This window comes from Hydra vulgaris, chromosome 04, assembly GCF_038396675.1.
Source record: "Hydra vulgaris chromosome 04, alternate assembly HydraT2T_AEP".
Classification (NCBI taxonomy): Eukaryota; Metazoa; Cnidaria; class Hydrozoa; order Anthoathecata; family Hydridae; genus Hydra; species Hydra vulgaris.
The window spans coordinates 8,782,496-8,797,124 of record NC_088923.1 but is presented as its reverse complement, the minus strand read 5'-3'; the positions used below and the strand labels follow the sequence as shown (position 1 = coordinate 8,797,124).

General features: G+C 29.1%; 1 protein-coding gene across 3 annotated transcripts in view; it reads right to left on the bottom strand.

Annotated features, from left to right (window-relative positions):
- Positions 1–14,629, bottom strand: part of LOC136079546 (uncharacterized) — a 117,887-nt gene that overhangs the window by 15,725 nt on the left and 87,533 nt on the right. For all 3 annotated transcript variants that reach the window (XM_065795376.1, XM_065795378.1, XM_065795377.1), the window contains 3 exons: positions 7,788–8,258; positions 1,465–1,953; positions 587–862 (listed from right to left, as the gene is read on the bottom strand). In XM_065795376.1, coding sequence (XP_065651448.1) covers positions 587–862; positions 1,465–1,953; positions 7,788–8,258 — 1,236 coding nt within the window. The remainder of the gene's footprint in view (positions 1–586; positions 863–1,464; positions 1,954–7,787; positions 8,259–14,629) is intronic.

The following is a 14,629-nucleotide window of genomic DNA, read 5'->3' as shown; positions in this document are numbered from 1 at the left end:
GAACTTAAGTAAATCTTTATTGCGAGTTTAGAAGAACATAAATGAGTAAATTTTGCAAATGAGTAAATATGAAAAAATTTAGTAAAAAAATGACATTAAAAACATTTTACAGTAAGTGATTTAGTAAGATTTTAGGTGGTATGTATTATTTTTTTAAATGAATACAATTTTTTTTACAAATGATCAAAACTTTGTTAATCACCTATTTTTATGTCTCATTTACAAAATTAAAAACAAAGTACTTGCTTAGATAACTGCATAACTAGGTACGTTTCTAAGGTATTCCTTTAACTCACTGATATAGATTTACTAATTACTCCTAATTAAAGTTTATAAAACTTAACAAAATGTTATGCAGGCAAACGGCATAATTATTAGGACCAAGATATGATTCCAATAACACATCCTCATTAAAAAATGATGTTAATGTTGAAATAAAAAACAAAACAACAACAACAATCAACCAAACAAAAAGCATAAAAACTTTAAGAAAGGAAAACTAATGCATTGCTTTACCTATTCAAAATATTTTTTTTAAACATTTTTAAACTAGTAGTATGATTAAAAACAACAACAAAAAACTTACATCCTCTTGGATTATACTTTTCATATTGAAAGATATATTTCTCTTCACTTGAGCCAATTGTAACATTATAATACATTGTACTAAATGTTATATCTTCCTTGAAAGCGTAATCAATTCTCATATCTGTAAAAAAAGTGCTTGTTATTTGATTAAGGTTTTTTAAGCCAATCCATTGTTGATTTACCAAACCAAAACCATTTTCATAAGACTCATAGGTCTTATCCCAAAAAGTTGTTTCCCAACTAGCGAATCGTGTCATCATTGGAATCCAGACTCCTAAAAGAAAATCATAAAACAATAAATCATCAATAAGATGTCCAATACAATTTGAAATTTAAATCATCAAAAAGAAATTTTTGAGCTCCCTCAAATAAAACTAAAAGAATAAAATCGAAAAAGAAAAAAACAACAAAAACAGAAAGTAGCTTCTTAAAAGTAATAAATCTTAAAAAAAAAGATTTTTAAAACTTTGCATTAAAAAAAACAAACTTAAATTAACAAAGAATTAGCAAAATTAAAAAAAAAAGACTAGTCAAATTTTGTTGTGGTTTGCTTACCAAGAGCATTTTTTTAAAAATAAAATATCACGCAGTTAAAATTTTTCAAGTATTTATATAAACAACAAGCTTTTTTTATTAGAGTAAGAAATCATAAGTTATTGTCAAAAAAAACTTTTTCTTTAATTCACGTCCTAATTCTAATAGACACACTCATCATGACATCACTAATCATGACATCACTAAAAAACAGGTTAATTCTATAAATAGTTTAACACCAAATGCTTCATTTGCAGAGCAATAGTGAAACAATTTTAAAATGAAATGTTCAACAAACAAAAAAATGTTCAAAAAAACAACAAGTTAAAATTTTTTTTTTACCATTACTTCCACTTATGACTTTGACATCTTTAATGGAGCCATCTTGTGCATCAAACCAAGGACTAGCAGCATAGACTTTAAGATTTTCAAAAGATTGTGGCTTTGTATTTTCAATGCTATGAACCATTGATTCATTTAAATACACTGAAAATACATACTTTTCATTTAATCGGATTTGTGATATTTGTATGCTAGACCACTGATTCAGCGGAAGTGGCTGGGTGATGAACATATAATTTTTATTTCCGTTAACTGCTGAAGTAATGTATAATCTACCTGAGCTATCATCACAAAAAAATAATGCTGGGGTTCTATCACCATAATTATCTAAATCTTTCCCAATGGTTAAATGAATAACACTCTTCCATCCATTTGAATAGGAATTGGGTTTAATTTTAAATGAAACTGAGTATGCTTCGTCCAAGTATGATAATAATGCAATCAAATTATTTTTTTTAATCACTAACTCACTGACCTCATCTACAAAATCTAAAAAAATAATGTTTTTATCTATAAATATAAACACACGTATGTAAGTATGTATGTATGTATGTATGTATGTATGTATGTATGTATGTATGTATGTATGTATGTATATATATATATATATATATATGTCAGCCCTAAGAACTAGGAAAAATATATATATGAATATGTATATATATATATATATATATATATATATATATATATATATATATATATATATATATATATATATATATATATATATATATATATATATATATATATATATTTCTTAAGATAAGAGTTTTCTGTGTATTTTCACACTAGCTGTCCATTTTTTTAATAATATCATTACTTATTTGATAAAAAATATGAAAAAGAGCTTTAAAAGTTTTTAATACTTATAAAAAATGCTTTATATTTTCTCATTGTAATAGAATGCAGGCATTTAAATAACTATTACAACAAATAAAAAACAGCCTCGCACCCCTTCTTCATCTATTAGGCTGGCGCAGATGTACTTTTAATATATTGTTTCCAGTTTAGGATGTCGAATGCTTGTGTCTCTGTTGATATGACTAGGCAACTCATTCAATTATCTCCTAATGAGGGTACAGCTCTAAAAAAGAGCTGTATCTCTAAAGCCTATCTCTAAAGAGCTCTGTGGTAGCTCTTAGAGAGGCTGATTCCATAAACAGCTGAAAAATATTAAAGTATTAACAGTGTCATGTTGCGCATAGATGGTGTCCCTGTTTGTACTTTTGGTGTGCATTGCAAAGGCCATATTTGGAGCTCATTGTTACGGCTTAGGGTTTATTAGTAGTTAGAGGCAATTGCTTGGGCTATAAGACAGTGTTCTGAGTACTATCTATGCTTTGAGCCAAGTTCTTCAACAAATTTAAAAATGAATAAAGTACCAAAAACTATAAAACACAAAAAACCAGCATCATCACAAAATTCTCTAAACCTTTAGTTGGCTCTACTGTCAGTAATTCTGCATGCATTAAAACCCACAACTTTTGCCTTTCTCAATCAGTCTCAAATAGTCAACTTTCCAACTTGCTTTCCAGATAACCCGAATCATTTACCTTCTCTACTCGACTTTTGTCTTGTTTCTGATTCTAGTCAGTGCTCAGTTTCTCCACATTCACCCGTAGGGGCTTCTGATCACAGTTTGATCTCTCTAAAACTAATATTTCTTCATCACCTGAATCCCCCTATCATTGTACCTCTTACAACTACCTTAAAGCTGACTGGGACTTTTTCCGTGATTTTCTTCGTGGTGGCTCTTGGGTAGAAATCTTTTATCTTCTTGTCGACGAATGTGCTTCTTACATAACTTCGTGGATTCAGGCTGGCATGGAATCTTTTGTTCCCACTCGACGATTCCAGGTCAAGCCTCACTCTCCTCCATGGTTTTGCTCACATTGTGCTGCTGCGATTGCCAATTGAAATTGTTTCTTCCATATCTATCAGCAAAACAATTCTCCAGAAAACAGACATCTGTTTATTACTGCTAGAAACCATTGTAAAAAGGTTTTGTTTAATGCCAAAGCCCACTATTCTCAGGTCATGAAATCTCAAATTTCATCACAAAAATTAGGCTCTTGTGACTTCTGAAGAATTTTTAATAGTATTAATAATAAAGGCAAACCTTTAATTCCACCTCTCTTGTATGGTTCAGACTTTGTCACCTCACCTAAAGATAAAGCTGAATTGTTTACTAATAACTTTTCATCAGACTCATCTCGTGATTCCACTAGTTGTGTTTTACCTGATATTGCCAACAAACAGGTTGATCAATTGCTTGACATTCGTATCACTCCAGCTTCTGTATCTAAAGTGATTTCCTGCTTAGACTCTTCTACAGCTTGTGGCCCGGACAACATACCTGTTGTCATGCAGAAGTGTTCTCCGGAGCTGTCATCTATACTCTTAAAACTATTCAACAAGTGCTTATCAGAGTCTTGTTTTCCAGCCTGCTGGAAAGCGGCATCTTTTATCATTATTTTCAAAAATTCTGGAGAGCGATCTGATTTGTCTAACTACCATTCATTAGTCTACTTTCGATCTTAAGCAAGGTTTTTGAATCTTTAATTAACAAACACTTAATTTCTCATCTTAAATCTAATAACTTAGTTTCTGACCATCAATATGGATTTTGATCTTCTCGTTCTACAACTAACTTGCTAACAGTAATAACCAATAGGTTTTATCACGCATTAGATAAAGGTGGAATTGTTCGCTGATGACACTACCATTCAATCTTGTCATGATATGAAGCCAACACTCTCTGATTGCTTGGAGGGGGCATTTAAGCTTAAAAAAGATCTCACTTCTGCCACAGCATGTGGCTCACAGTGGCTGGTGAACTCAGATAAAGATAAGATTCGGATAAAACTCAACTTTTTCAGCCAATCGTTATCACAATAATTTAGATCTTCCTATATTTATAAATGGTAATGTACTCGATGAGTCATTTACCCTTCATCTTCTAGGATTAACTCTTATTTCCGATCTTTCTTGGAAACTGTATATCAAATCCATTGCAAAATTAGCATCCACAAAGATGGCATCTATTAGTCAAGCTCAACTCTTTCTTATTCCTAATTCTATTCTCTATTTCTATAAATCACAAATTCGGCTTTGTATGGAATATTGTTGCCATATTTGGGGCGGATCTTCTAATGATGCCCTTTCTCTTTTAGACAAGGTGCAAAAATGCATTGGAAACATAGTTGGACCTGCTCTTGCAGCCAACCTCCAATCATTATCACATTGTCATAATGTTGCTTCTCTTTTTCTTTTCTACAAATACTATAATGGGTACTGCTCTTGTGCCATCTACTAAAATTCATTCTCGTGTTACTCATCATTCAATTAAGTCTCATACTTTTTCTGTGACTGTTCCTAAGTGCTCTAAAAACTCTCATTTCTATAGTTTTTTCCTCGAACATCAGTTCTTTGGAATTCACTTCCTTCATCTTGCTTTCCTGATAATCATATAATTTGCAATTTTTAAAGTCGCCTGTCAATCGTTATCTTGCTCTACAATTTTTATCTTTTCTCTTCCAGTAACTTCCAACTCTAATAGTGGTTGCTTGCAGCCTTGTTGGAAATGAAGATGTAAAAAAAAAAAAAAAAGAAAAAAAAAAAAATCCATTTAGCACTATTGTATTGTTGCCATAACATGTTATTTCTAATAAATTTATGCAAAAAAAATTTATTTGTCAAGAAATTAAGTCAAAACTTGTGGTCTTCTATTCCTAATCCAAAAACCAAAAACAAGACATAAATTTTCAATCTTTTTATAGCTTTTACTATCACTTGACTAATAATAGTTTTGATTCATCAGTTGTTTTATAAAAAGACAAAGAAAAGGGCACAAGCTTTCTTTTATGATGCTTAATATCGCATTCAGATTGGTAATTCTCAGTGCTGAACTTACAATACTAAAACATACTAAATTTGTTTTTCTTTTTTTTGGGTAATAAGTATGTCAGGTTTGTGTTTCTTATCTAATTTTCTCTTTATGTGCCTAATTGAATACATCTCTTGGTAATTTTTGAGGTCTGCCATTTTAGTGTATAATTTAGAAGTTATCATAGGATATTATTTGAATTTTTAAAAAAATGCAGTAGTTAAAAACAGAAAACAATAGGGATTTTGTCTAGATTAAAATTCATTATTATTTCAAGCCCCAAACTGTCACAGAAGCGAGATCAGCAGTTCTAAGCAATCAAAAAGGGATGACTTTTTGTCAAAGCTGGAGTATATAGTTGTGTCGCCAGCAAATAGAACTACTTTTATATTTTAGATTGTTAGGAAGATCATTCATATAGATGTAAAACAATACAGGACCAAGAATAAAACCTTGTGGTACCCCAGAAGTTACTGGAAATAATGAAGAGTGCTTGCCTTAAAGGAAGACTTCAATACTGTGGTTAGAAAAAAAAAAGATTGAAAATAATTTTAAAGACTTTTTCAGATGTAACTATATGAAGCTTATGGAAAAGTCTAGTATACCAGTCTTCGAAAGCCCTTGCCTCGCCGTCTAATGCATGAAAGAGTTAACGCTTCAGCTGTAGATAAAATGATTGAAATCTGTGCTGATTGTCAGATAGTAAGATTGAAATCTGATTGTAAGTTGCAATATTGTTATGAAGATGAGGTAAAGAATAGGTAAAAAGGTTATGTAAAGATCCAAAGACCTTTATAATAATAGAGAGAAGACAGATGGATAATGGATAGTTAGAGAGGTCATAGTATTTTCTAGAGTTTTTAAAAATTGGAACCACAGATGTCATTTTTCAGCAGGCAGGAACACAAGATTCAGTTAACTACTTGTTAAATAGTTTAAAGGAGTATTAAAGATATGTTTTTTGCAAGGGACATTTTTTGCAGATTTAAAAAGCTCTTGCAACATAAATTTTTCATTTAAAAAGGTATTTTTATTATATTTTAAAACATTTTAAATATTTTCAGTGAACCAATTTTGTAAATTTTCATCAAGAGTTTTGTCATCATACAGTTCTTTATAGTCCTTATTTTTTTTAAAATGCTTTTCGTATCTTTATAAGTTACACCGTATATGATTATGGAGAACACTTTTATAAGACTCACAGAATCACAGAAATGTTATCTGCACAAGCTGTAAAAATGTTTAAAAGAAAAATAATGTTAATAAAGATTGATTTGGATATCTAACAATGATTAATATTCAATGAGGGTTGTGGTCATTAAATTCAAGAGATAAATTAGAGAAAAAGTTCTTTGCAAATAGCTCTGCTTTATTAATGGGGGAGGAAACAAAATCTGACCCATGAATTAGAGATAAAATATTTGATGAGTTTGTTGATGACACTGTTAGAAAACTTTCAAAATCATAAAAAAATCCCAGTCAGCTTTTCAATAGTTGTAATTAGTACAATGATTCTGAAAAAAAAGTAAGAGAATAAAAATTTAGAGAGATAATTGAATTAGGGAGATCATTGAATGGTAAAGAACAAAGAGAAAAGCGACAGAGTGAAAATTCTCTTAATGGAAACACATGAAAGAATAGTCAGAGGATTCAAACTTGATTTCACTACAAATTATTGATATGTAATTTTATGTCTACACCAAGCATGTGACTTTTGCAAATCTAAGAATAATGGCCATTAACACTGAGAATTCAAATTTGTCTTAAAATAAGTCTGATAAATTTTGCAAATGTTAAGATTTAACCAATGTAAAATTACTTCAAAGACTATGAATATTTGTAAAAGATAGATTAAAACAATTTGATAGTGGTGATGGTTTTTGTTATTTAATATTTTTTTGTACATCAGTAATGTTTTAAGTTAATCATAGAACTTGAATTTATTTAATTTAAAATTGAATAAAAATAAAGACATTTAAATAAAACTTTTTAAATTAGTTAAGTAAAATCTACAAGATTAGTTTCTTTGTGTTTTGAGAAATGTGTATTGATAACATTTGATGTATTAGGTGAGCCTAATACATCAAAGAAATGTTTGAAAATTAAGGAAAAGCATAATAAGACAACCAATTTCAAGGTAAATAAAGGAGGATAAGATTAATTTACTTCTTATAATTTTTATTATATTACATAAACTTCATTAAGTAAAAATAGCAGAATCTATATTAACCAATTGGCTGATATTATTTTTCTTGCTGTCAAGTTCAAACTGGTAAGGTTGAATTGAAAATAAATAAAACAATTATTATAAATCCTAACTATTACAAAAATAATATAAGTTATAATATATTCATAAACATAATATAAGCACTTAAAATTTGGAATCAAAATTGAACAAAAAAACAAAAAACTTTTATTTAAAAAGAAAACTAACCAACATATCCATTAACAATTTTGAGATCTTTAATATAACCATCAAATGCATTATGCCATGGATCTGATGCATAAACATTGACATTTTTAAAAAACTGTGGCTGAGTATTTCTTATATTGATAACAATTTTGTCATTTAAATAAATTGTGTATGTATAATCTCCATTTAATTCAGTTTGTGTAATAATTAGACTTGACCATACGTTTAGTGATAGCTGTGGGGTATAACAATCATAATTAGTATTACCATTAAGCGCAAAAGAAATGCATAATCTTGAATATTCATCAAGCCATACACCAGGGATTCTTTCTCCATAATACCCAATATTACCATAAATAGTAAAATGAATAATATTATACAGCATGCCTCTATTTGACATCGGTTTTAGCATAAAAGAAATTGAAAACGTCTTATCCAAAAAAGATAATGTTGTAATTAAGTTCGAATTTTGTATTGCTTGCTCGTTGACTTCTAGAAAATTTTAAATAGTAAATATTTATAATGCAATTATGAAAAAAATATAATATGTAAACATATAATACATATAAATATAAAAAATATAAAATATATGTATTGTATATTGTATCATATATGTAAATATATATTCATATATATATATATATATATATATATATATATATATATATATATATATATATATATATATATATATATATATATATATATATATATATATATATATATGTATATATATATATATATATATATACATATATAAGTATATATATATATATATATGCGGTATACATATATAAGTATATATATATATATATAAATGCGGTAGTGGTGTAGTGGTAAAGCGCTCGCTTCATAAGCGAGAGGTTCCGAGTTCGATCCCCACCACGTCCCTGGTAGTACTGCGCTCAACTTGTTTCTCTGCGCAGCGGCCTTGTTCGTCAAGGTTCGTGTTTCGGATTTATAGAGTTGAGAGAGGGTTATAACCACTATTAAGTAACCTCCTCGTCTGTAGTGGCCTTCTCGGCCTTGAGGAGGTGAATAACAAAAAAAAAAAAAAAAAAAAAAAAATATATATATATATATGTGTATATATATATATATATGTATATATATATATATATGTATATATATATATATGTATATATATTTACATATATATACAAAATATACATATATATATATATACATAATATAAATATATATATATAAATATATATATATATATAAATATATATATATATATATATATATATAAATATATATATATATACATAATATATACATATATACATAATCTAATATATATTTACCCAGGTCACTGATTCCTTGATTTCCTGATTTCCTGATAGTGTAACGCTGACATAACACTTATGTAATAATCATGCGGAAGTTATTTTATTTTAAGCACGTTAATCACTTAAAAAATATCATTCGTCAAAACAAATTTTTTTTATTTAAACTTTATTAACTTATTGAATCACAAAATTGTGTAGTGTAGTGGTTAATAAATTTGATCGTGGTGCCTGCACTCCGGGTTCAATTCCTACTGGAGTCTATTTTCGTTTTTTTAATATTTTTTTATTAATTAACTAATTGATGCTAATATATTAATAATAATAAATATTAATATAATAAAAGACACGACGGTTAATAAATAACTAATTCAGTTAATAAATAACATAAATGCCTGTAAAATGTCATTCTTTTAAAGGAAAAAGTTATCATTAATGCTCTTACTCTCCAGTCCTTAATACAAAGGAGGGGGGGGGGGGAGAAATAAAAGGAGGGGGCTGGGAATTTTAGTCTAGATATAGTAAACAGGGGGAGAGAGAATGGGGAGTTAATAAATAGGGGAGTAGGAATTTTTGTATGATACAATATAAGTATTTTTTACAAAAAAAGTTTAGTTTATAAATCCGAACTAATATTTTCACAAAATATGCCTTAAACTATTTAATTCTAGCGTGGCTTGCGGTCAAATAAGCATTTTTGAACAGCCGTTTTAACATAAATTCAATAGGATTTAATATGCTGAATCGAGATTACCAGGTCGACGATTTTTAAAGCCTGCTTACACTGAACTGTTTACATTTTTAAAGCCTGTTTACACTGCAAGTTTTTGTTTTTATCAATGACTGAAAGAATTATTTTCTAATTGTTAAGGCCAATTTTCGCTGATTTTTTATTTTAGTTTTGAGATATAAAGTTTTGCTGACAACAATTAAAAATTAATAAACAAGTTCCTAATAAATAAATTAAAAAAAAAGGGGGGGGAGGGGGTCTTAATAAGCTCGATTTGGATGGGAAATTTTTCCAAAAATTGTTAAAGGCCTCCCCCCCCCCCCCCCTTTATTAAGGACTCGATAGTAATATAGTTTATAGAGAAATTCTTTAATGAAATTTTTTAACCTAGAATTTTTTATTTTTAATATTTGTTTTCAGTCATTTAAATTTTTAATTTTGTTTTTTTTTCACTTACCAACACTCATTAGGTATGCATAATATATATATAAAAGATTTATTTACTTTCACTGGCTTCACTTCACTTCTCAAAATAAATATCATTTGCAAGTGTAAAAGTTTGTTAAAACGGGTGCCACGGGCCCCCATGAACTTTTTAGTATATACATATTCACATTACATATACATATACACACAATGTATACATATACATATTGAAGAAAAAAATTAAATTGGTGTTCTTACTAATTTATTATTGCTCTGTTCTTTATGCACATTGAACACTCTATTTGTAGAATAACTAACATAATACGCTGTAACTGGCACAGCCAGTGAGTGTGTTATTAGGTACACTTTGACAGCCGAAATGATTGATTGCTGCTTTTTTCTAATTTGTCAATATTATTCATAATTTTAAACATTTGTATTAGCTCTCCTCTTTGTCTACTTTCCACTAGTGTAGTTAGGTTTAATTCTTCGAGTCTTTTTGTATAGGAAAGACTTCTAACTGATGATACTAGTTTAGTAGCTTTGTGCTGGATTCTTTCGATATAGTCACAACCCGATTTAAGAAATTAAGAAATATATATCGAGCAATATATATTGAATAATATTATCAACTTCTAATAATGGTGAACTCTCAAACTGTTCAGTGGGAATTAAATGCTTTTAAAATAGAGCATACTAAGCAGATTGATGAAATGATGAAAAAAAAATTTTAAATTAGAACTTGAATTAACCGAAAAAAGCAATAAACTTTCTGATTTAGAGAAAAGAGATAAGTCTATGGAAGAGAATTGGGCAGATTTCCCACCACTTAAAAATTCTGGATGAATTAGCGGAGTGAGTAAAAAGCGATCACCAGAGCAACTATCAGTAGTAAATGCAACTGTCAATGAACAAAATGAAAGAAATAAAAGAGCCAAAAAGGTACTTGTTTATGGAATAGTCAAATCAGAAAAATCGTTGCAATCTGAAAAAATTGAAGATGATAATAAAAAAATTGCGGAATTATTTAATAATCTTGAAGCCAAGGTTAAAACAAAAAATGTGTGAAGATTGCGGACAAAAAAAAAAAGGAAACACCGGGTCCGATTTTAGTTAAATTAGAAAACTCCAGTATGAGAAACATTCTTTTGTATCAATCGAAAAAATTAACATTAGTAACCTTAAAAACATGTATATTTCACCAGATCTTACTGAAGCAGAGAGAACGTTAGGTTTCCAATTAAGACAAGAAAGAAATAAGCTAATCTCTCAACTTGCTGCTGATACTACATTTCAATATGCTATTCGTGGAAACAAAATTGTCAAATTTGAGAAACTACAAGCTGATTGACCACATTACGTGTTTATATATGAATGCAACTTCACTAAACAATAAAATGGTGGAGTTCAAGGTATTATGTAGTGATGTAAATCCATGTATTATTGGAGTAACAGAAACTTGGTTCAGAGAGACTTCTATTTCAAATTTAAAAGGTTACTTTTTTTATAGAAATGATCGTAAAGATGGTGGAATTGGTGGTGGTGTTGCAATATACATAGATAACAATTTTTTATCTTATCAAGTTGAAGATAAAACTCTGAGTTCCGACAAAATTGAGAAATATGGGTTGCATTTGTTATCTATAACGATAGTTATTTATTAGGATGTATATACAGACCAGATGAAATAGTTGATATGGAAATCTTCAATAAGGTATTTGAAACTGCAAGATCATATGTTGATAAACGCAATTTCAAGGATATTATAATTATGGGGGACTTTAATTTTCCAAACATTAAATGGTCTACAGGTGTTATAAAATTGACCGAAAACAATAATAGCTCTCATGAATACAGATTTTATGATATTTTGAATGATTATTTTCTCATTCAGTACGTTTCTTTTCCAATGTTTCAATTATTGAACAATGAATGCCTTGACACTCTTGATTTATTATTTACAACACAAAAGAATAGATTATTCCAAATTGAACCACATCCAGCTCTAGGAAATATTGAAAGAGGGCACTTAGTTCTAAGTTACAAAATTTTGTTAGATCAGAAAAGTTTTATAAATGAGGAAGCAACTGTACGAGATTATAGGAAAGCAAATTTCGATTCAATTAATAGATTGTTTTCTAATAAGGATTGGTTAACCTATTTTAATGGGAAATCAGTTCAATAAATGTATAATATATTTATATTTTACATGAATGCAGCGTATAAACTATACATTCCTAATTAAAAAATAAAATATTAAAAAAAAGCGAATATATTGGATAAACAATGATCTTAAAAAAATTATAAAATTGAAAAAGACCCTTAGATTTTGCAACTGTTCCTCAGGATGGAAAGTTTCTTCTCTTGTGAATGAATACCAAAAAATTTGCAAGATATTCAAAAACGAATCAAGAAAAGCTAGAAAAAATTATGAAAAAAACCTAGTGACATTAGCTAAGAATAATCCATTGTGACATTGGCTAAGAATAATTTAGATCTTCCTATATTTATGAACGGTGATGTACTCGATGAGCCATCTACTCTTCATCTTCTAGGATTAACTCTTACTTCCAATCTTTCTTGGAAACCATATATCAAATCTGTTGCAAAATTAGCATCTGCTAAGGTTGCATCTCTTTATCGAGCTCGACACTTTCTTACTTCGGATTCTATTCTCTATCTCTATAAATCTCAAATCCGGCCTTGTATGGAATACTGTTGCCATATCTGGGGCGGTTCTTCTAATGATGCCCTTTATCTTTTAGATGTGCAAAAATGCATTGTAAACATAGTTGGACCTGTTCTTGCAGCCAACCTCCAACCATTATCACATCGTCGTAGTGTTGCTTCTCTTTCTCTTTTCTACAAATACTATAATGGGCACTGCTTTAAAGAGCTAGCATCTCTTGTGCCACCTACTAAAATTCATTCTCGTGTTACTCGTCATTCAATTAAGTCTCATCCTTTTTCTGTGACTGTTCCTAAGTGCTCCAAAAACGCTTATATGTCTAGTTTTTTTCCTCGAACATCAGCTCATTGGAATGCGCTTCCTTTATCATGCTTTCCTGATTCATATAATTTGCAATCCTTTAAGTCGTCCGTCAATCGTTATCTATCTACAATCTTTATCTTTTTACTTTCAGTAACTTCCAACTTTTATTACTGGCTGCTTGCAGCCTTGTTGGAAGTAAAGATGTTTGAAAAAAAATCCAAAGTTAATTTACAAATATGTGAATAGCCAACAACAGATCAATAACTCAATGAAAGCTTTAAATAATGAAAATTGAATATTGACAAATGATCCAAATCAGATCGTAAGTTTACTAAATAACAAGTTGCAAGATGTATTTGTTCATGAGAATGACTTTAATTTGCCAGCATTTGCATCTAAAATCAATAAAAATTTTGATTTTGATACAATCTCATACAAAGGAATTCTTAACAGATTAGAATGTTTAAATACAGAGAAGTCGTGTGGAGCAGATCTTATTAAACCTTTATTCTTAAAAAATTGCACATATGGAAGAGCTCATTGTGCTTAGTAAACTACCTGTTCAGTGGAAATCAGCCAATATTAGGCCTCAATTTAAAAAAGGAAGTAAACTGTCGCCAATGAATTATCATCCAATTTCACTCACTTGCATACCTTATAAAACTCAAGAAGGGGTTGTGCAAGATTTAATTATGAATTTTCTAAATGCAAATAATCTTCTTTTGAAAAATCAACGTGGCTTTGTTAAAAAAAAGATCTTGTTCAACCAACCTTATTGAGACATTATGTGCAATCTCGTATTATTTATCTCAGAATATACCTGTAGATGTAATTTACATAGACTTTGCAAAGGCATTTGATTCAGTGTCCCATAAAAGACTATTGATAAAACTTAAATGTTATGGGATTTCTGGTACATTATTAAAATGGATTCAAGCATTTCTAAAAAATAGAAGACAAAGAATTGTCATGGGAGAAACTGTCTCATTTTGGAAGGAAGTATTTTGTGGTGTGCCGCATGGCTCGGTTATTGGCCTTTTACTATTTATTATTTATATTAATGATTTGCCTGAGAACTTTATTAGTATTTTGAAAATGTATGTTGATGATACAAAAGTATTACTAAGGGTTAATTGAGAAGTAAGTGTTAACCTATTGCAAAATGACTTAGATAAAGCTATCAACTGGTCCAACAAATAGCTAATAAAGTTTAATTTTGAGAAGTGTTTGATAATGCACTATGGTAAAAAAAAACCAAAAAGAACTTATTTTATGCAAAATATATCTATAAGTACCACTGTCGCCCTAAAAGATCTTGGTGTAGTATTTAACTCTGACTTGAAATGGAAAAATCAAATAACTCTATGTGCAAGTAAAGTAAATAAAGTTTTGGGTATAATAGTGAATTACTAAAAATTATATA